Source organism: Culicoides brevitarsis, chromosome 2 (assembly GCF_036172545.1).
Source record: "Culicoides brevitarsis isolate CSIRO-B50_1 chromosome 2, AGI_CSIRO_Cbre_v1, whole genome shotgun sequence".
Classification (NCBI taxonomy): Eukaryota; Metazoa; Arthropoda; class Insecta; order Diptera; family Ceratopogonidae; genus Culicoides; species Culicoides brevitarsis.
The window spans coordinates 42,758,298-42,782,248 of NC_087086.1; the positions used below are offsets into that span (position 1 = coordinate 42,758,298).

Genomic DNA, 23,951 nt, shown 5'->3' on the forward strand with positions numbered 1-23,951 from the left:
GATTGATATTTTTTTATAAAATACACATATGAGAAAATTTTTTTAGATACTTGATACGTCTTAACTTATTCAAAATAATTAGAAAAGGGGATATCCAAAACATATTTGATAATTGTAACACACTTATTTTAATCATGTCAAAATTTATTTTATTATACACATTTTGTGTCATATTTTGTATGAGTAAGTCGAAACTTTCAATTATTCTTAATTATGCTTTGAGGTAACGATTTGCGTAAGTAGTCATTCTTTACAAGCTAATATATAGAATATTAAAATCTAATTTTATATTGAAGGTACTTCCGTTAAAGTCGATTGAGAGTCAATGTGTTTTTAAAATCATAAGAAAACAACCGGTATCAGCAACAACAGAGAGAAATCTTAATCGGCTCTCTCAGTCATGTTTTAACGACAATTCAAAATATTTATTTACTGTACGCGCTAACACATGTTTTGTTTCTTCTTTATTTCTTTCTATATTTTATTCGCCAGTCTTTAGTTGCCCGTCATTGAAATAGCGTCGGATTTGTTAGTCACTATTGAAATTTTAAAAATTTGAATTTCGTTAATGAATTATTCATTCAAGACGAAACAATATGCAACTTGCTTTTGAAAATTGAGTTCGATTGATAAACGGTGACTTGAATTTTGATGAATTAGTCAAAGAGGTTCCGAAATTTTATTTTTCTTTAAAAAAAAAATGTAAAAATAATGAGAGAGATAATGCAAAAATTTTCCTAAAATATCAAATAGAACACTTAGTTGTCATCAAATATGATTAAAAAATATGTGTAAAAAGTAAAACATTTTAAAGTGAAAGCTACCAACAAGTAGATAGAAATTTACCTATTATTTTATCACGTAAATAAACATAATAATTACAAAGTGAGAGAAAAAGATGATTAAAGACATCAAAATGAGTTGCAAGAGTTTTGTTAGAAATTGCATTTTTCTTGCAATACTTGTTTGTACCTTGACTTGCGGAGTAAAAGCAGCTGATTTAGATAGTAAGTAAACACGTGTTTATCAACAACAAATATCGCAATTACAAGGCAGTTCCGTGTATTTGTTTGAAATTCGGTAACGAAATTAACTGGACAACTGTAAACAAACAAATGATGTTTAAACTTCAACTAATGACCTTTCGTGCTGCTCGACTTGTATCATCGTGATTGTAGTATCTCTATGTACAGAATGGCAAACACATTGAACAGAATGATGACTATCAAGTTGTAGAGTGGAAATAAAAAGTGATTATTATTAAGAAGTTAAAAGTGCACTTGTGATTATTTTACAACGTTATTCAGCCTTATTGTTATAAATTTTGTATAATTCATTTAATTGCGTTTTTTTTTTGTAATTAATCATACACGAAACCTTGTCGGTAAATATTATTTTTGTTAAAAAGCGATAGCTTTTGAGTAACAATGTAAGACTTATAAAATTTATTAATAAGCAGTGTAAAAAAATTCTTGAACGTCATCTTATTGCACTCATTGACCTAAAATGAGGTTTGATTGAACTATTCTGTCCTTTTTCACATTTACATGCACTTTACTGAAATTTATTAAAATGAATTATATGAATAGGAAAAAATTTCAGTATCGTAAAAAATTTACAACACATATTGAGCATAATAAAAATCAATTAACACGTGTCTAATGTCGAAGCACTTTTTGCGTAAGCGTATAGTATGTTTGACCGTGAATAAAAAGGTTTTTTCTATCTAAGAAAATTTACCACATTTTGTATCAAAAGGTTACTAAATTAGGACAAATAGTACAAAGTATATAATCTAAATATGCTTGTAGGTTTATTGAACTCATTCATGTACCTGCTTTCATTGTTAAGAGATGTACAAATAAACATTACAATAACGGTACGTGTCGTATTATTGCATAATCTCTGTACATGTGAATATAATGTTCAATTTCAGCAATATCTTAATGTACTTATGTTAAAAACCTGTTGCTCGAATTATTTACGGTATAAGTCAATTGTACGTATTCGGATTTTTTGTATCTGTTTCTACAGAAAAGAAATTTAAACTACCTGACCTATGATAATAATGTTGCATATAATAAAATGCGAATTTGACCTTTATAAAGGAAATATATAAAATCATATTTCCTTGTCTTGCTAATTTTGTTTAAACACAAAAGCTTCTATGGATTTTTTCATGAACATTTATGTTACCGATATTTTTTAACTAAAGTTGCAATCATAACGATCAAAAGTAAAATTATGAACGAAAAACACAACCAATGTAATTTCGATAAAAAGTGCAATCGATATTTATCCAACTTAACGATGCAAATCAATTATGCCATGTAAAATAGTATGATATTAATAAAAAAGAAATTTCTCCTCATTTCAACACAATCAACAAATTACAAGGAGGACAAGGTAGACAAGTTATTCGCATTGTGTCAACATATACTCTGCCATGCTTTTCACGTTGAAATATTAACCTTTTGCCAAAAATTATAATCTCTTTTGTCATCAACAGAAATGATGATGCTTTTTGTGAAACTGCATTATGTTATATAACTATACTAAATAACTGCCATTATTATTTCTCAATTTAAATGAAATCAGAGAATCTAAGTAAAATTCAAGGTTGAAGTATCTGAAACGACAAAAAAAACAAATAAGGTAGCAAGTAAACATTTTGTTAAGCATACAAACTTTTGTTTTAATATCGGAAACGAAGATCACTTCAAACGCGTTTTGCATTGACTACATCAAATCGATAATTAAAATACAAATATATATTGATTTAAGAAAGGAAAATTTTTTGGGTTCGTCTCTGTACAAATGTTAAAATCTTTCGTTTGAATATTTATGAACTTTCAGATCAAAATTTTATGTGATCAAAAACTTCACTCATGAATTTATTTTCTCTAAATTTAAATTTTATAATCTTTGCCAATAAAACCGGTTTAGGCGATTTGATGAAATCACTAATTTCTTTTATCTTTTTTCATGTTACAGTGCCATCATACCACAAAATGCCACAGCTTCATCGTGTCGACCAGTTTCACAAATGCATGTATGAGACCGAAAGTTTAGCGACGTATTGTGTAGTTAGGACGGCGATTAAACCTGATGCTACGTCGCTATTCTGGAAACAAATTGAGAGTTTTTCAAACGATACAAAACGTCATTATAGACACGACATTCTAACCACGGGCTTATGTTTGACAAAATGTGAGACTGAATTGAAGACTTTTAACGAGAGCTTTGTCGAAACTCTTCATGCAGAAAATGACTTTGAAATAAATTACAACGTAAGTATAGTTAGGCGTAAATGGGTTATAGTTATAAATTTTTGTGTCGAATATGATGACGGCGATCTCTTCTCTTTTGTTGACGGTGACTTTACAAACTTGATGAATGAACTTGACATCGTGATTAATGAAGTGACACACATCTATCTAAACATTTATGGTCATATGTACTTATTTATTTTTTCCGCCTTTTTATGACTATGCGATTCAACATCTGAAGTACACTCTCGATACAAGGCTGTTCAAACACATAGATGCTTACAACCAAGAGCATAGAGATCTAATAAATAAATGCGTAAATCTCTATTTGAATAACTTCAAATTAAAGGGATACTCAACTGCTATACTGTGTGAGACAAATATGGACAATAAAGAAAGCAAAACAGGTATGCGAACCTAAAATTGAGCGACACAACTTTAATAATTTTAAATTCTCAATCATGCAGATTACTTAGATGTAATATTTTTAATGTTTCTGGGAGCGATTGTTGCAATGTCAGCAATATGTACTTATGCAGATCGAAGAAACAATGATGAAGGAACATTAAACTACTACAAAGAAGCAATTAACGACAAAAGTATGATATTTAGATTGTTATGAAATAAGAACGATTAACATTTGAATATTTTTAGCATTGAAATGGAATCTCATTACTGCATTTTCTATACCCCGAAATTATTACAAATTGGTTCAACCTGCAAAAAATGAAACAGAACGAGATTTGAGAGTCGCACAAGGAATTCGAGTATTTTTTTTATACTTTATGGTCTTCTCACATACAACAATTGGATACGCTGTTGAGATCGCCTTGAATCCAGAGTATTATGAAAGAGTATGTGTCTCTTTTTTTTGTTTTAACATGCCTTCTAATAAAAAAAAAAAAACTAATGAACTTTGTTCTATTTTTCAGAGTTATCATCAATTATTACCTGTTTTGTTATTCAATGGAATTACATATATCCAAGTATTTTTTGCGATTGCTGGATTTATGTTGGCTGTACAAATTATGGAAGTCGCAACTAAAAATGATGAAGAATTTAGATTTTATCCTTTGGCAGTAATTTATCGATATTTAAGATTTCTTCCTGTTTACGGCTTTCTCGTATTTTTTAATGCTACCTTTTTGGTAAGAATACAAGATTCAGCACATTGGCAAAGAATCGGAGGAGTCGAAAGACAATATTGTCGAAAAAATTGGTGGGCTAACATCTTTTACCAAAACAGTGGATATGATAAATCACAAATGGTAAAAAATTATTTTTTCCCAATTTTACATTATCTTATTTTTTTTATTGTATTTATTTTGTTTATAGTGCATGTTTCATACTTACTTTATAACGTTAGAATTTCAATTGTTCATGTTCGCATTAGCTTTCCTGATGATCATTTGGCGTTATCCAAAATGTCAGCGGGTATTTACGTCAATTATCACACTTCTGTCAATTGCATCTGCAGGAATTTTGACATACATCTATAATTTGGATGGAATATTAGTTATAACTCCTGAAGAACGTCATGTATTAACACAACAATCGTACTTTCAGAATTTCATGAGTGCAATTGAGCCAAATGCCGGTCCTTATTTCATTGGAATATCATTTGGATTATTGTATCATCCCATGAAAAATAGTCAAATTTTAACAAAAATTAAGTACAAATTAGCTTACTATATGTGGTATGTTTTACCAATATTCGCTGTGTTATCAATGTTGTCCACGCAACTATTTTACGAATATGATTTTGAAAAGCCATCAATTTGGATGTCAGTATACGCAATGTTCACACAAAACATTTGGGGACTTACAGCTGTATCAGCAGCTCTTCTTTTCTGTTTTAAGAAAACAACATTCCTCACTTCGATGTTAAATCTTCCTATATTTTTACCTGTTTATCGACTTACGTATACAACATACATTTGTCACATCTCTGTTTTGTACATCATTGCAGGAGCAAGCAAAGGCGCAAGTAATATTGGGACAGTTCCTTTGGTAATAATTAAAAGTTTTCCTATTTACGAATTAATTTGTCAATTGTTTTTAATCTATTCACAGTTATTGTTCTCAACCTCATGTTTCATATGTTCGCACTTCATAGCTTTTGTGTTAACAATTTTAATCGAATATCCTACAATAGGTGTGATAAATCAACTTTTCCGAAAATTAGGTATGTCTAAATTAGAATCCAGTTACCGAAATATAGATTTACTTAAATATAGATTGACTTATTTTAAATTGTTTGCAGGAAAAAGAAATTCTAGATTTACAGAACATTTGGAACTTGTTACGTAGCTGTTGAATGCAGGGAATGGAATTAGAATACAACTTAGTTGTTATATTGTTTACCAAACTAAAAATTTTAAAACATGCAAGTGCTTGCCGTTGCCATTTTTTGTTATTTATGGTTTGTTTTTGATAAAATGAATAAATAGGAGTTAACATATTTGAAAAGTAACAAAACTCGAATTTTTTGTAAATTACGATGACTCAACAAATCTATTTTATGAGTCAATATCAGTTGTTTTGCACAGATCTCTCAAAAAAGGATAAAAATGAATGTAAAGTCTTTGAAAGACGACAGTTGGTATCTAGTTTTTTGCTGTCTCACACTTAATAAAACAGTATACATATAACAACGAGTCAGACAGAGTCTTCTAACAGAAATAGTAAATAAACTTATTAACACCCTATAGTAAAAAATTATATTCGAAAAGCCAAGAGGCAATTGTAGGTAGTAAAGTTTTTAAAAAACAACGAATCATGCTCAAAGTTTTGGTAATTTTTACATAATTTAACTTTTTTTTTTAATTTTTAATATTTTCAAAATAATGTTCAATAGATAACAAATTGCATTTTGTACTTCATTATTGCGGGAGCATCGCCATTATTCGATTATGAGTTTTATAGAGAAGGATATGCACGAGAATCAGATTACGATTTGTCTCCCTTTGATACAAACTACGATGATGACAATGAAGGCAGCGGAAACGATCAACGAATTGTATATCTATCAAAGAGAGAAGCAACAAATTTTGATAGTAATTTGACAGAAACAAAATCCAAATCTAAATTCAGCAAAGATATTGAATATGGGGAAAATAAATATTCGGAAAATTATGCATTTCATAGAAGACCATATATAACATCATCTCTTAAAAACTAATCAATGACATTTTTTTAGAAAAAACATGATAAAATGAAACATATAAAAAATTAAATAAATTACATTTAAAAACAAATTGTTTTTTTTCATGTGAGAAAAAAACATGATTCACTCAGTCCAATCTGTTGTTTAGACTCGTAATAATCAATGTCATGATACAAAAAGTTGATGGTTATCATATTTAGCACTCATTGGTGATAATTAATACGATCTGTAATAAATATGGTAAAAATGATCAATCCATTTCTAAGTAAGTTTCATTACGTTCATTTTTTTGTGAAAATTCTCATATAAAAGACCTATTGTGCGATAAATAGGGGCTCAGTATTAATTTGGATTGCTTTACGAAAAGTCAAAACGAAAGATGGTTCCGAGAGTTTTGTGTATTGCGATATTAATACTTTTTGCAATAAATTTAAGTGTCAAAGCTCGTCCTCAAGAGGAGATCGAAGTAGTTGAAATCGATAACGCAACATCCCAAAATGGGACTCATAAGGAACTTTACGTTATACGACAAGTTGTCTATGAAGTTGGAGTATTAGTTGATGTTAATAATACAGATAGTGAAGATACAGAAATAGACAATTCCGAAAGTAGTGAGCTTGTGTAAGTAGTAAATAGATTTTTGAATGTTGTACGGATACAAAATTTTTATTTTTGTCGAAATATAGTGATGATCAAATTCAGCTTACAATTTTCGGATCTTCTCACAATGGTACATTAGAATTCGGCGATGTTCCATTGCCTGTGCAAGTTAACACAAGCGGACACGTAATGACAGGCTTACAACCTATTCATGTTGGACAAATCTCAAATTTAACAGCATTAGCAGATGCACTACCCTTTACGGGAACAATCGTCAACGTGACAAAGACAGAAAGTACATTTTTGGTTCCTGACAAATTGAATGCTTCAAGTGCAGAGATGGTTGATGTCGAAAATTCTAATGAAAATTTGCTGAATAAGTTTTCAGCTATAAAGGAAAATTTGCCTCCAATTGGAGCGGGAGCCCTATGAAACATTTCTCTGTTGTTTTATTTAAGCTATTTATAAAGAAAATTTAGTAAAAACAAAAATGATGTTCCCAACAATAAACTAATTATATCTTTATTTATTTTAACATATTTTACTATATCTTAGGCTCTCTTTAACTGTCTTCTTGGAAATTTAAATCTTTCATCCAATAACAATAATATACATGTATGTATTCATATTTAATGTTGTTGAACAGCAAGTTTTTTTCATTCTTAAAATTGTTTGATGAAGCTCAAAGCTAATTATTAAAAGCGTTTGTTCGTTATTCATTATATGTATTAGCTCAGATATATATTAATTTAACACATTTAAACATTTAATAAGGTTCCCAAAATATATGGAATGATATGTATCGGTTTTACGTCATCATCATTTGAAGTTTGTGTCTGAATAGTTTTTTTCCACACATTTAGTCTTTGTCGAAAAGACTTTTTGTTGCTTTTGCAAATCTTAAAGTTATTCATTTTTACCTAAATACCCACTAATAATAAGCGTAATTAAACAATTGTCGACTGAAGAATAATCAATAAATTAAGAATCAGGGTCTTTAAACATTTAAATTGGATTGAGAAAAGTGTGTGATTGAAAGACCTTTGTGCATTGAATTATACGTATACCTAATAAATGAAGGTAACTTTCAACTTAGACAATTTTTTGTTACCCGAACATTTAGAACATTTTTTCTTAGAATATATTACTAATAAGAAGTTGTTTTCTTGATTTTTTTAATTCCCTGGACGGTTATTAAACAATTGTTGAACAACTCCTTCATCAGCCAATGTTGATATATCTCCAACATCAGTGTCGTTAACAGCAACTTTTCTTAAAACTCTCCGCATAATTTTTCCCGATCTTGTTTTGGGAAGTGCTGGCGCGTGTTGAATTACATCTGGTTGAGCGAATGGTCCAATACGTTCTCGTACAAGTTTCTTCAACTCATTTACGAGTTGTGAATCGAATGTCCCTCCCTGATTAGGTGTTATGAAGCAATATAAACATTCACCTTTAACGGGATGAGGGCGAGATACCACAGCAGCTTCGGTAACACGTTCATGCTCTGTGAGTACAGATTCAACTTCTGCTGTTGACATTAGATGTCCCGACACATTTAACATATCGTCGACACGTCCCGTAACCCAAAGAAATCCATCTGCATCACGTCGAGCACCATCCCCCGTGCAATAATAGCCTGGAAATTTCGAGAAATACGTTGATTCGAAACGTTCATGATTTCCAAAGAGAGTACGCATTATTCCGGGCCATGGTTGAGCAAAAACGAGATACCCCTCGCCTTCTCCTTTGATTTCTGCGCCTCCCTCATCGAGTAATTTAGGTTTTACACCGAAAAATGGGAAGGAAGCTGATCCAGGTTTCATTGGAGTTGCGCCGGGCAAAGGTGTTAAAACATGACCTCCTGTTTCTGTTTGCCAAAATGTGTCGACAATAGAGCATTTTCCGCCGCCTATATTATTATAATACCAAAGCCATGCTTCAGGATTAATTGGTTCGCCAACACTTCCAAGCACTTTCAAGGAGCTCATATCGTGTTTTTTGACAGGTTCAACGCCGAATTTCATTAATGCACGAATAGCAGTTGGAGCAGTGTAGAATTGTGAAACCTTATATTTTTCAATGACGGCCCAATAACGATCGTTGTCAGGATAAAATGGAACGCCTTCAAACTAAAAACATTAAGTTAAGAAAATGTTAATTAGATAATATCATATTTATTAAATTTATTTCGAACTTAGGCCATTAAATTTAATTATTTCACTTTATGTGGCCCCCCCTTCCGATTTTGCCGAAAAAAATTCAGGGGGAAAAATAAAAATAATTAAAAAAAAAGGAAATATTTTGACATTTTTTTGTACTTTTTGTGAAAATTAAAATTATATAAGATATGAACTGAACTTGCTTTAAAAAATTTTTGAGTCACGTGAAGAAATTTTTTTTATTATTTTTTCTTAAATTTTTATTTTGTGAAATTTTATTAAAATTTTGACTTACAAACTTAAAATAATAAAAGTAAAAACTATTTTATTGTCTTCAACCAACGATTAACGTGAAAAAACGTCAAAAAAGTAGTTAAAAAAATTATTTTTTTTTTATTTTTTTTCGCGACATAAAGTGAAATAATTAAATTTAATGGCCTTATTGTCCCGCAAATATTTTTTGAAGGAAAGGGATATTTATTTTGAAAGTCTATTTGATGATTCTTAAGCTTGAGACTGAACAAAAGTTATTGCCAATGCCTTTGAATGTCTTTTGGATGGTTCTTAAGCTTCTCAATCATCAAATGGGCTCTGAAAATGAAAATTACGTATTTTTTACGTATTCTTTATTTTCAGTTTTCAAGCTTGAGAACCATCCAAAAGACAACCACAGACAATTTCCATAACTTTTGACCAATTTCAAGCTTTAAAACTATCAAATGGGCTCTCAAAATGAAAATTACGTATTTTTAATTTTTCAATTTTCAAACTTAAGAACCATCCAAAAGACATTCAAAGGCATTTGCCAAAACTTTTGTTCAATTTCAAGCTTAAGAATCCTCAAATGGGCTCTCAAAATGAAAATTACGTATTTTTTACGTATTTTTAATTTTTCAATTTTTAAACTTAAGAACCATCCAAAAGACATTCAAAGGCATTTGCCATAACTTTTGTTCAATTTCAAGCTTAAGAATCATCAAATGGGCTCTCAAAATGAAAATTACATATTTTTTACGTATTTTTAATTTTTCAATTTTCAAGCGAGAAAACCATCCAAAAGACATTCAAAGGCGTTCGCCATAACTTTTGTTCAATTTCAAGCTTAAGAATCATCAAATGGGCTCTCAAAATGAAAATTACGTATTTTTTACGTATTCTTTATTTTCAGTTTTCAAGCTTGAGAACCATCCAAAAGACAACCACAGACAATTTCCATAACTTTTGACCAATTTCAAGCTTTAAAACTATCAAATGGGCTCTCAAAATGAAAATTACGTATTTTTTACGTATTTTTAATTTTTCAATTTTCAAACTTAAAAACCATCCAAAAGACATTCAAAGGCATTTGCCATAACTTTTGTTCAATTTTAAGCTTAAGAATCATCAAATGGGCTCTCAAAATGAAAATTACTTATTTTTTACGTATTTTTAATTTTTCAATTTTCAAACTTAAGAACCATCCAAAAGACATTCAAAGGCATTTGCCATAACTTTTGTTCAATTTTAAGCTTAAGAATCATCAAATGGGCTCTGAAAATGAAAATTACGTATTTTTTACGTATTCTTTATTTTCAGTTTTCAAGCTTGAGAACCATCCAAAAGACATTCAAAGGCATTCGCCATAACTTTTGTTCAATTTCAAGCTTAAGAATCATCAAATGGGCTCTCAAAATGAAAATTACGTATTTTTTACGTATTCTTTATTTTCAGTTTTCAAGCTTGAGAACCATCCAAAAGACATTCAAAGGCATTCGCCATAACTTTTGTTCAATTTCAAGCTTAAGAATCATCAAATGGGCTCTCAAAATGAAAATTACGTATTTTTTACGTATTTTTAATTTTTCAATTTTCAAGCTAGAAAAATATCCAAAAGACATTCAAAGGCATTCGCCATAACTTTTGTTCAATTTCAAGCTTTCTTTCTTTTTTTCAAGCAATTTTCTTAAGCTTGAAGAATCATAAGCTTGAAATTGAACAAAAGTTATGGAAAATGCCTTTGAATGTCTTTTGGATGGTTCTCAAGCTTGAAAATTCTTGAAAGTCTATTTGATGATTCTTTAGGCTTATTATTAATCGACAAACACGAATCGCGTGGGACAAAAAGTTCAAAATAAAATAAAAGCGCCTTAATTCAAAAAAAAAAAAAAAACTAACCATAACACTAGTTGCTCCATTTGCAAGAGGACCATAAACAACATACGAATGTCCCGTAATCCATCCAATATCTGCTGTACACCAATAGACATCGCTAAAAAGATAAACAGAGATTTTATTTGTTTTTTTTTTTTAAATATTTTTCAAATTGTGTTATTTCTCACCCAGGTTTGTAGTCAAATACTAATTTAAAAGTTGTTGCTGCATACAATAGATATCCAGCTGTTGTATGTAATACTCCTTTGGGTTTTCCTGTTGATCCACTCGTATATAACATAAATAATGGATCTTCGGCTTGCATCCATTCAGGATAACATGCTGGCTCAGCATCTTCCATTTCTTCATGCCACCAAACATCACGATCATCATCCCATGGACATGAATCATCGCCATCCCAATCTTTTGTTCCCGGAGTTACACGACGCAAATGCTTGACAACAACGCAAGTGCCTACTTTGTGTCCTAATTCCTCAGACTTTTGCATTCCCATATCACAAATAGCCTTCAAATGAAGAATTTTTTCGCCACGCCATGCGCCATCTGAAGTCACGAGTACCTTTGCCTTGCAATCGTGCAAACGTTCAGCGAGCGAATCAGATGAAAATCCAGCAAACTACAGGTTTACAAAAAAAAAACAGTTAGATAGAAGTTTCAATGCCAAAAGAAGCACGAAGGCAGTCTAGATTACTTATTACACAATAGGAGTTGCATGTTTTATGTACTTACAACAATCGAATGCACTGCTCCAATTCTTGCACAAGCCAACATTGCAATAGGCAATTCCAATACCATGGGCATGTAAAGGGCAACACGATCACCTTTTGTAACTCCGTGAGCTTTCAAAACATTTGCAAAACAACAAACTTCTCTTAATAATTTTTTGTACGTCAGTTTTGAGTGATCGTCTGGATTATTTCCTTCCCTAAAAAAAGTTTTATTAATTTTCTATTATCTTGACATGATATGCTTTCATAAACTTTAAATTGTTTCTAACTTACAAGATAACATGTCATTTTAATCATCTGACGGAAAACAACACAAAAATTAGCGTCGATATCTTATCAAAAGTCAAATATTTAAATGCGTTTTGGTTATTTAGATTTCTTTAAATGATTATTTTTTCATCATTACCTAATGTAAATAACAATTCTCCTGACGGATTAACATTCATTTACTTGCTGAAACTAATAAATTACTACTGAACTTCAATGACTCGATTTACGCTTAATTCCAAGGATTGTAACATTAAAACAAGAACATGACTCTATCGAACACGAATGAATTTTTGTTTTGTTTTTAAAACAAGCTGAGAATCCCTTAATGATTAAGGAATAACTCGTCTGTCTTAACAGATGATAAGGTTTGAAGTATTTTTTAATCAATCAGCAAAATATGACTGCATTCTTGATAATATTGAAATGCAAGATGATAGTCGTACGATTTGCCGATGTGATAAGGTAAACACGAATTAGATTGGCATAAATCATTCTAAGCCACATATCGAACGAGATTAAACGCAATGGTCTCATATCAAGTGCATACGTAAAAATAAAAGATTATGTCAGCAAAATAAAACATAAATTGATAAGTTATTAACCTTGAAATTGAAAACAAAAAACTGATTAATTGCCGACATGACTCTTGCATATGATGTTTTGGTATAAAACTCGTTTAAAACAGATAAGAAAAGAAATTTAAGGGAGACATAATTCTGAAAAAAAAAATAAAGAAAAAAGGTCAAGGCTATTCATTTACTTACCAATAAAATGCAATTTGATCTCCTAATCCATTCTTTACATTGCGATCGAGCAAATTGAAAGAAATATTCGTGGATGCACCTTCCATCCATTTTATCGAAATGGGTCCCTTTGAAATGTCAAAATTGTAACTGAAAAACTTTTCCGGATCAGCTGATGTCTCCCAATAGAATTGTTTAGCAATGTTACTCCAAAATTCGTTGGGTGTTTCAATCGACTCCTTATATAATTTTGCATACTGTTCTAAGCTATTGACGTAAGCATTTTTTGCTAGTTTTGCGTCAGGTAAGAAGACACTTTGCTCTGACGACGGCATCGTACTCTGTCAATTTGATTCTTTCGGAGGAACTAACACACAAACACAATTTTTTTGGTTGTTTTTTCTATATTATTCGTTCTGTTGTCGATTTCAACGAATAAGTAGAGTTGGTCTGCTTTTTTTTTTTATTCTAATAGAATATTGAGTCCGTGATTTTAAGCACTTTAATTTATTTTAATGTATGTATTTCATATACTATCAATACATAGGTAAGCGAAAATTCAAGTCATCGAATTATTTTTTAGAATTTATTCCACAAAAATTGTGTCACTTGTAACTTTTGGTTGTTTTTTGTAATACAACTTTCGTATTTTGATATTGATTTTTTCGAGGGAATGTTTTTGTATCGTATCTTATCGTAGGTAGTCGACATGCATGTGATAATATGTGCAAGGAAAAAGAGAGTGAACACTCCAATTCTCTGTCTTCGGCTATTTTTCTTTCAATTCAAAAACTTCATGAACGTAAACTAATGTTAAAAGGTCTTCACAGTGCGACAGTCGATGTTAAACTGAAACGGATTTACGAAAAGTACTCCATTTTTACATTACACAATCGGATTACTCATTATTTGCCATTCATTATAGGATACCTATATCATACGGTACAATCGCATGTTCGTAGCTGCATGTGATTCGATGTGAGCGTAACGTGTTTTATCAGCTGTTCTAATGACCCTGCGCAATTTTCATTGAGTTGCGATGCGAGAGAAAGAGAGAGAATCAGTACTTTTTTTTTGTACGAAAACTTTATTTGGAAAAGTGTTAACTCGGAAGTGGATTTTTGAATTAAATAGTATGCAGCAGTTCAGAGTAATATCGCAGACAGACATTAAGAACAACTTAATCGAATTTTTGTAAGGGATGCTTCTCTGTATTACTCTGAGGAGTATCAGTTTTTTAAAGTTATTATTCGTTGAATAAATACTATTTTTAATTGTTCGGTTTGTTATGATTTTTTATTCAGCGAGTGATACATTATTTTAAAGTTAGATAATTGAGCGTATTTTTATTCTTTCGTTATTTACAGTTGTTTTTTCTTCAATTATTTGTCTTCTCTTAAATTTACTTATAAAAATAAATTTCCTTATAGTTGACAATATGTTATACAAAAATATAAAATACATTATGGAATTGTTAACTATATTCTAAAATCTTAATAGCGATTATTATGTTTAAATTAACTCATTACTGTAGAGCTCAATTATAAATTGGAAGTACTTGACAAATATGTATTGTTAACTGAACACAAGTTGTTCTTGGAAAGACAATAAGATGGACTCTTATATTCTCCTTAGCGCTGCTATGGGAACACGATTTTTACGAGTTGGTTGAACAGTCATTGGAGCAAGAAGAATTTCTGACGATGTTGGTGAAGATGATGACTGACTTACTGTATCTTCACTATTATGATCCTAAAAAAAATTTTTTTTCTATGAACTATTAATTTTTTTTTATTTTAAAGCTACTTTAAATCTACTTTGCGCAATGAGCATTAAAAGAGGATGATATTAGCTTGGTTCAAAGATAGAGTAAAATCCATTTCCCGTATTTTTTTTTTATTAAAAAGATCCCTCTCCAAAAAGCGTTAATTTACTTATCAAAAGCATTAAACATGCATACATTTAAATTCGTACAGCTTGCTAATTTCATTTGGGCCATTTGTGTTGAAGGTGTAAGACTATTCGTGCTTCCAAATGTTGGAGATGTCATCATCGTTGAAACTGCTCGTTTTAGTTTTGATGGCGTTTTATTAAATGAAAAAGCCCGTCCTACCTAAACAAAGGAAATATCAGTAAAAAGTAAGTAAGTACATTAAATTTATGATTTAATAATGAAAAAGAAAAAAAAAATAATTACCTTCAGTCGAGTTTTTGTCGCAAATTTAAAGGCTCTTGAAAGTGTGCCGACATTTACATCTGTAACATCGATGCCTAATTCTTCCGAGTTACAACTAATTAAGCATTTGTCCTGTGAGAGATAAAAATTTTAGAGAATTTCAAGCACAAAAAGTTCATGTAAAGAATTTACCGTTTCCGTTCGACATGCATTCTCCGCCATTTGCTTACACAAAGTTTTTAGATAGATGATTTTATCGCATTCCTCATCACAAATACTAAATGAATAGAGTTTGTCTTTGATATCTCCACACAACTTACAATTGATTGCAAATGCGCGCGGATTGTCATGAATATCGATAACGTAGCGAATAGAACTGAGAGGCATCATTTTATAGTGTTTATACGAAGCTTTCTTTTCCTGTTGAATTTTTACCGAATTTAGAGCATTTGTTCCGGGAGACTTAATTGTTCCGAATCCACGGGATCGTTTTTTGCACACTTCCAGCGTGTCTGAAAACAAGAACAATACTAACGAGTCGCCTCTCCCGCTGAGAGAATCTGTCAATTCTGTCACTTCTAATTTGGAGACGAAACTACGATGCGAAGAAACCAAATGAGGAGGACAATTATCGATATCGTTAAAGATTTCAAAGATCGCAAGTTGTCCTTCCATTTTTCTCTTATCTTCGTTAATATCGTGCATGACTTCCGTAATGGCTCCTAATGCATCTGATAAGCATTTGTGATCGGGATTTGTCTTTGCTGTATGTTTCAATATATCCTTCAACAATAAACTAATGCTTGGCAATCGTTGAACCGGGCGAATCATCAAATCTTGAAGTGTTTGACGCCCGCACTCTGGTTTTGTCTGACAAATTTTCAAGAATGCATGAAAACGTGGTTTCTGACTGTCACATTGCACAAGAGTTTCTTTCATTTGTTCAAAGAAATTGACATATGGGGGATAAGCTTTGAGTAAATCATCACGGTGTTTAATAATAATTTGTCCAATGAGACAATCCTCGACCCAATTTGAATGAATGTCTCTGTAAAAATTATGAAAATATAATAATACTCGATGTTTGACTATAAAAGCAAATCTTACTTCAACATGTTTAGCATTTTCATATGCACTTCGTAAATTGGTAGAAAGTTACTAAAGATTCCTTTCAATTCTGTGGAATTCAATAAACTGTCTTCAGGATTTTCTTCGAGCATCTTCTCCAAAGGTTCTTTGAACACTTTGCAAATTGTCTCGAGAATTCCGACGTAGTTCGACTCTGTGTGGAAGAAATCCATAAAATGATTTCTTCTCATGGACATTTGTTTTGCTGATGGCAGTTCATGCGAACTATCCTTGTCTGTTATGATCACTTTACTTCCATCGTGCTTTTCTGGCGTTGCTGTACAATCCAAAAAGCTACCCGATACGGACAAAAGTCCTGCATCACTAACAGAAGAACGTCTTTTATTCGTACCGCTTCCAACAGGCGTTCCATCGCCAAGAATTCGTTGAGACAAACGTTTTCTTTTTCTTTTATTGAAACTAATAGGGTAAGAATCTCTTCTTTCTGCTCCCGGAGTGTTCGCTATGCTATCAAGGTACTGTAAAAGTTAAGATAAGTTAGCTAATATGTTCAAACTAATGAACAAATATAAACACTTACATCCCCGAAAAGATAATCTGTTTCATCAGCATAACCGTTTTGAATTGTATACCAAAACCAATCAGACTTAACAATGTGAGTTCTGTTATTTCTCACTTCTGGTTTAGCTTGAACAACATGTTCGTCGACAACCTTTAAAAAATTTAGAAAAAGTGTATTTAGTGAAAATCTTGAATAAAAAAAGAGGCGTTTGTAAAAAAACTTAAATTCTACAATAAATGTAGTCGAATATTTAATATCAAAAGCAGCTAAACTTCTTTTCAAATGAAGTTTTTACCACAAAGAATAAAAAGCCACATGCGTATAAAACTTTCAAAAAAATTGGCAACAAATGATTTTTTAGCTGCTTTTGACAAAATTAATGAAAATTCATGCATCAAAGAATTGATATGATATACATATGAGAGAAAATGAGGTAAACTAAAACTAAAATTCGTGCAGAAGATAGTCAAATTTTTGTGCAAAATTAAAAGTTAAGAAATAAATGCAGCCAAATATGTTAGAATAACCCGAAAAATTATGAGTGATATGACATTTGTGAATAAAAATATGATAAATTCAATTGTTGCCAATTTTTAATGAAAAAATTTACGCGTTAAAATATGTTGGAATGAAAATTCGCTGCTTTGCACATTCTTACGCTTTCTTCGCGAAAACTAATTTCAAATTTAACTATGATCCACACGAGCAACAAAAAATGTAAAATTGTTAAGTACCGGATTTTGGTCATCTAGTTTTGTTTCATCGGATTTCTCTTCGACTTCTGTATTTTTTTGAATACGATCAAAAGCTGAAGTTGGTGTTGTCGTTGAACTTGCTGCCATGAATTCATTTGAAGAGATCATCGACTTGCTAAACGCATGAGCAGCATTTATTCTTGGCGTTCGTGGAGGAGCCAATGGCGTTTTGAAGTCAGTACAGTCATCGCTTGTTTCTGTTTCGGTTCCTTTTACTTTACAAACTTTCTTTAAACTCTCCAAATTTGATGTAGAAATCAATCCTTTTACATTTTTCGGCGTGTTCAAGTCTTTCTTCGCACTTTTTGTTATCTTGTCTTTAATTGATCGGAGTTTTTCTTTCACCGGCTTTTTAATACTCTCATTAAATGTCGAGTTAATCGAACTTATTGACGTTATTGATGCATTTGGATTTTCAATAGATGCAGAATTTCGTCGTGATCGTAACATGTTCGACAAAGGAGTTTTTATGGCAGCAAAGCTCATTGTACGTCTCAAATTTTTCGTAATTGAGCCTGTTCTTATCAACTTTGGTTTTTTAGCAGAACTAAAAGATGGTGCAAGAGAGTCTGTGGAAACCAAAGAAATGTTATCGAAACTATCTTCCTGTCGTTTACGCTTAAAGAGTTCTTTACATGCTATCACGGAAATCTCTCCGTCTTCCTCTTCAACAGGCTCGTCTTCTTCATTAATTCTTTGTAATGACTCGTCTTGAAATTTGCTTTTCAAAATTGGAGATATATCATTTGGGTTTAAGAAATTTTTGTCTTCTGCTTTAGAAATCAAAATAATGCCATCAGTTGCACGAGAAGGCGTTTGAGGCTCTTCTTGCTTTTCCAATTCCTCTAAACGACTCATAAATGTCGAAGTACCATGGTTTTCAACATTCATGTTATTTTCAACAACAATTTCCGGAATTGGAGCGTTGGATTTTGTCTCTTCTATCTGTTCTTCTTCTTCATTGGTTACTTTAGAGGTAGGAGAGTCAGGATTAGGAATGATATGTTCAGGAAAATTTTCGCCCGTGTTTGAAATGATCTGTGAAAATTTTGTTTATTTGATATTAAGTGAGACAAGATGAAGATGATAGATGATGGAGTGTTATTCACAAAACGTAACCCATAAAAAGCTTTAAAAATCTTTGAGAAGAAAAATTTTACTTACAACATGAGAACACTCTGGATCTTCCATATCTGTTGGTATCCCGCCATTTGACTTCAATACATCAATCATGTGTTGATGTTCTTCTGGAGGAAATCCGAAAAAGCAAACTTTTTGTCCCTCGAATACTTTCAACTTGTGTTCTCGCAAAAAGGTTTCTTCTTTCGCACAAAACTTTTCCTTGTCTCGACTTTCCCATGCTTCTGTCACCCAACTTGGTCGAATTGCTGGAAGCCTAAATGTCATGGCATACTGATATTTTTCTCCAATGCTCGAGTTACATATCAAATGTGTGACTTTCGTATTCATATCTTTCCGTATCGATCCTCCCATAAAGTGAATCAGATTCACTAAACGGATGAGTACATTTTTTTGTCGAATACCCGTAAAACAAGTTGTCGTTCCTCGCATAGCATAGTTGTAAATGGGACGGTTATTGTTTGGAAGTCCTTCACCTGATTCGACGGCGTATTTGAGAGCTGGCGGACCAAGAATCCTGAAAGGTTCATAAGATATAAGAAGAATATTTTTTAAGACATGTAATACAACTACAATGGATCTTTTTTTCAAAATGGAAAGTAACAACGCATGACAAGTATTTGTGTATATTAAAACTTTTTTGCTGTTGTTTTTGATCTCTCTTAAAATAGATGAGATGAACCGCAACGAAAATAGAATAGATTCACTTTTGTTTTTTGGCACAACTTTGGAAACACTTAATTTTCGAATTGGTTTTTGTTTTAGGTAGGTCATGTCATCTTCCGATTTTATTTTATTTTTTTTTTATTTATTTTTATTTTATTTTTTTTTTTATTTTTTTTTTTTTGATAAGATACCATTCGATTATTATATCCATATGAGAATTTCATTTAAAATTACACAAATGTTTCTGCCTATGTCCAACAACAATTTTAAGCAAAAAATGCGAAAACGACGTCAGATATGTGAGATACACAGAGATTTATTTGTGTGTGAATTCCACATTTATTTATAATTTAACGAAAAAAATGACTAATTCAAAAGAAAAACAACATTTTTCAATAGAACTCTAAAAATTTTGTCAACTAAGTACATTCTATTTTTCGCGGAAGTATACTGAAAAACCAGAAAAGTAGATGTTGGATGTAAAAAGCGTTTCATTTCCTTCAAAAGTGTGTTCAATCGTTACAATTTATGTTTTCTGTGGGATATTCTTGACCTTCTTATGTTGATTTCTATTTTTGTTGTTTTTCTCTTTTTGTTGAATGGAAGTCTTAATTACAAACGCGCTTAGTTGTTCTTTGTAGATAATAATAAATGAATATTTTGTTTGCTTTTATTGTTTGAGCAAGACAAGGTGTTAATTGAATGGCAATGAAATTGTGTGCAAATTGTCAGTTGAGTTGTAATAAAAATTGATGGAAGACCATTGTTGTTTTTATTACGAAATGTTACTCACTTTTGCTTGGCATGATTGATTTTTGAGTAGTTGTTTCCCTCAAAATCATCGAGTACAAAATACGTATTCCATTTTTCATCAGTAATGTATTCCAATCCGGTTTCTGAAATTATTACGGGCACTCCAAGCTTTTGCGCTGCTTGCAAAGTATTTGCATCGTCACAGACACCTCCAACTAAACAAATTCTTGTTTGTTTTGTAATTGGAAGTGTTAACTCTGAAATTAAACAAAAAATCATCTTAACTTTATAAGGATTTTCTTAAAATAAAACTATTATGCTTATAAACAAAAATAAGCAAAAATAGTAAATTTTAATTAAAAGTATCAATCGACGGGGTTATTAGTTTATATCTGCGGAAAAAAATTTTCAATACGCGCTATCAAAAGATTTCAATTGAATTTAATTGTTTCTTTGATTGTAAAACGTGTTGTGTGGCTTTTACGAAAAATAGACTTCATAAGCATTTATATCGGAAATTCTAATTTTTTGCTTCTTATTGGACAATTATTTATTGATGCAACAGTTACACGAGCCGGCAACAAATTTTCACAATTCGTAAATTTTGTTTATTTAATTTTATTTAGTATTTTACTATGTGTATAAAAATTTGAGTGTTTAATATGTTTTATCAATAAATTTGTCACAGATTTAAAAATTGTAAGTGTGCAAATTAAAGTGACATTCATTGTTTGAAAACGTAGAAATGAATAGTTCAATTTATGATAAGAAATGATAGAGCGTTAATAAATAATAACGATGATAAACAGACTTTCCAAAATGAAAACAAAATAGGTAAAAATCGAATAAGTTGTAAATTAGAATTTATAAGACTTAAATGATTGACATAAAAATCCCATTTGAATATTTAGTTTAAACTTTGTAATGTCGTACTCTTGTCACTCACTTAAATTTGCTCATTAGTTCACTCGTCAATTAAACAACAGATTTATCTCATCTCAAATAATCTTTGCCAAAAAAAAAAATGTTGCTCGTGAATGAAAAAGAAATATCATCAATTGCAATTTTTGTGGCTATTTGAAAGGAGAAACAACAACAAAAATAGTGAAACACTGAGTGAATAAATTATTCCCGTTTGAGTGAACATTCGAAACATTGACCATATGAATGTACTATTGTACTATGATAACTTTCGTTGTTTTTCTCTGTTTTAAAAAAAACTCCATAACACGCTCGTGTGCATAACTAAGAAAGCACCTGTATCTATTGTAAAATTGTTGTAGGTGCTTTATATGATGGATGAAAATTTATGTATAGAGGCAAAAATAAAAACAACGGTTAAAAAATATAAAACGAGATACAGTCGTTTCGTTACTCTTTTCCTTCTATTGTTCGATATTATCTTTATTGTCAATACATCGCGATGATTGATGCATTTCTTGCAAAAGAAACACAATTTCTTTTACGAAAAGACAAAGAAACTCACGATTTTTTTGTTTTATCACATTCTCCAATAACCATAAAAATTGGGTTCAAATCACTTGTTTCTCACACCATTTAAGGGTTTTTATTTTAATATGTAGATAGATAAAATTTCTACCTAAAATTTGTATAAAAATTTACATGTCCTATGTACACAAGATTCTTTCAAATATTGTACAAAATACATTTATTATCTTTTCCGTTGTTCACAAAGAAAAGAATAACATTTTACCTAAAACCCATCTTTTGTCTTAAATGCAAGCATTATTCAAATCCCTTAATTGTTACATGAGTTGTAAGTGTGTAATTCCCATGAATTCTCAGTACGTACTGTCCCAATATCTCTATAGACACTCCCAATTTTAACGTATTTTTGCAATTTTTCGGTTTTAGTTTTTTGTTCATACCTTGGCTTTCTCCTCGACTATTGGGAGCTGTAGTCATCTCAACATCGGATCCTGATTGTCGTCTTGATGTTTGCTCCTCCTGAAGGGACTCCATCGTTAATCTGAGATTCTTGCAGAGTTATTTTCGTTAAAATATATGAGTTTCACTTGGCGTTTACTTAGGCGACTACTTGGATAAAACAAAGACGTTTATCTTGTTAAAGTCAATTGAATGTAATTTTTATCGTCTTTCACACACACTCTCGGTAGTTCTTTCAACACAATCTGAATCATTGAATCATTAAATAATTTCTATTCGCTTGCACAATAATAACAAGACCATCATAAATTCATGGTCGTCATCCATTTTTTCATAAATTGCTGTTTTCTTCACTATTTTCACTTTTTAGCGCACTTTTCCGATCTATTTTTCTGCATTGATCTTCTCTGCAGACTTTTTGAGCAGTTTTGCGAGGAAGTATGCACAAATTACGTGGTAAATTTAATTTTAAACAGAGTAATGAAAATCTGCCGCCTATATCAATGTTTCTTTTAAACTAGACGCCCTCTGGCGAATTAGTGTAAAAATGAGTTGTATGAAAGTGATGACGTCGCAAGATGGCGCTGCAGGCAGCAGGTCCATATCCTGTTTGGAGCCTCCAAAGCGGAAGTGCGACAGCAAATGGAACCCATACTTCTCGCTGTTTAATATAGATGGCGTTTTTGCATCATCATTTCCGAAAATTCAACTTCCGGAACAGCGCCTCTTATGCGGAAATAAGTTGGAAGGTTGACTAATTTGAATGTTTTTCTTCCATTTTCCGTTATTCTACTTAATTCCTATTTTTGCAATTATTAGAAATTATCAGAAAAATTTGAAAAAACATTTTATTTGTGTATGAGGATGCAAAGATGTATCTTATTCTCATTCCAATAATTTAAAGCTAATTTATTTGTCGTTACAGGATCATGAAACTCCAACGCAGTGATGTATTTAATGGTTCATTGATTTTTTTTAACAATACCTGAATGTCATAATAAATAATTTCGTTAATTATCATATGGCACTTTAATGCAAATTTCATGTAAATAATAATTTTATTCAATTTAAAATTTTTATACAAGTTGTTATGTATGTATGTCAATAAACCCATATGAGATGTTCACGTGCCTACAGAATTTATTTTTATTTTATTATTTATTAAATCAAATAAAAAATAATTTTTGATTACATTTTTCAATTTCCCTTGTTAGCTGTCATAATATTTTTATTACTAACAAAATCAATCCGGTTATCCGTTCTTCGATCATACATAAAATTTTATTCATTATAGGTCTATAGTAACTGGATGCCAGTTTTGTTATCAATATCTGTGATTCATATCACGACTGAAATATATCAATTTTTGCAGCAGTTAACCGCGCATCAACCATCTACCAATAAATGATCTCGTAACATTACGCCACAATAATACTCGTCGAAATTATTTTATTTTTGCGGATGTGTCAACACTCGACGGATTATAACAAAAAAGTATTAAAAAAAAGAGAGAGTTGAATATTGATTTGCAGAAAAGTAATTTGTGGTTTTAGTTTGCGATAAAAACATCAACAAAAAATGGGGAGAAGAACAAAACACCCTATAATTTACCCAAAGTGGATATCGGCGAGTCGTCATGATAAAAATGATAGTAAATTTATTTTTAACAATAAATAATTCAAACATTATGAGTATACTTTAATAACAGAAAGACGTCGTACGATTGTTATAAAGAAAGGGGGAACAGAGAACTATCATAACGATTGAAATAAAACAACCATAAAATGTCTGTCAGTGTCTCCTCCCTCGCTTA

General features: G+C 31.1%; 4 protein-coding genes across 5 annotated transcripts; 2 read left to right on the plus strand and 2 right to left on the minus strand.

Annotated features, from left to right (window-relative positions):
* Window positions 1-3,228: 3,228 nt before the first annotated feature.
* On the plus strand, window positions 3,229-5,681 carry LOC134829206 (nose resistant to fluoxetine protein 6-like). The gene is made up of 8 exons (XM_063842204.1): window positions 3,229-3,290; window positions 3,511-3,676; window positions 3,737-3,868; window positions 3,924-4,123; window positions 4,202-4,537; window positions 4,605-5,279; window positions 5,343-5,454; window positions 5,507-5,681. The coding sequence occupies exons 2-8, from the start codon at window positions 3,652-3,654 to the stop codon at window positions 5,509-5,511; spliced, it is 1,485 nt and encodes a 494-aa protein (XP_063698274.1). The 5' UTR covers window positions 3,229-3,290; window positions 3,511-3,651; the 3' UTR covers window positions 5,512-5,681.
* Window positions 5,682-6,761: 1,080 nt separating this feature from the next.
* On the plus strand, window positions 6,762-7,564 carry LOC134829610 (uncharacterized). Its single transcript, XM_063842783.1, has 2 exons — window positions 6,762-7,056; window positions 7,122-7,564. The coding sequence occupies exons 1-2, from the start codon at window positions 6,815-6,817 to the stop codon at window positions 7,465-7,467; spliced, it is 588 nt and encodes a 195-aa protein (XP_063698853.1). The 5' UTR covers window positions 6,762-6,814; the 3' UTR covers window positions 7,468-7,564.
* LOC134829608 (acetyl-coenzyme A synthetase) lies at window positions 7,532-13,923 on the minus strand. The gene is made up of 5 exons (XM_063842782.1): window positions 13,111-13,923; window positions 12,078-12,273; window positions 11,516-11,964; window positions 11,352-11,445; window positions 7,532-9,167 (listed from the first exon to the last, which is right to left on the minus strand). The coding sequence occupies exons 1-5, from the start codon at window positions 13,422-13,424 to the stop codon at window positions 8,211-8,213; spliced, it is 2,010 nt and encodes a 669-aa protein (XP_063698852.1). The 5' UTR covers window positions 13,425-13,923; the 3' UTR covers window positions 7,532-8,210.
* Window positions 13,924-14,373: 450 nt separating this feature from the next.
* LOC134830817 (protein ECT2) lies at window positions 14,374-22,636 on the minus strand. 2 transcript variants are annotated; one of them, XM_063844401.1, is made up of 10 exons: window positions 22,120-22,636; window positions 20,271-20,487; window positions 18,836-19,328; window positions 17,651-18,709; window positions 16,935-17,066; window positions 16,373-16,872; window positions 15,458-16,313; window positions 15,287-15,397; window positions 15,050-15,202; window positions 14,374-14,841 (listed from the first exon to the last, which is right to left on the minus strand). In XM_063844401.1, exons 1-10 carry the CDS (start codon window positions 22,211-22,213, stop codon window positions 14,710-14,712), a joined length of 3,747 nt encoding a protein of 1,248 aa, XP_063700471.1. In that variant the 5' UTR covers window positions 22,214-22,636; the 3' UTR covers window positions 14,374-14,709. The 2 variants fall into 2 exon arrangements, with proteins under 2 accessions (XP_063700471.1, XP_063700472.1); XM_063844402.1 differs by lacking the exon at window positions 17,651-18,709.
* Window positions 22,637-23,951: the final 1,315 nt, after the last annotated feature.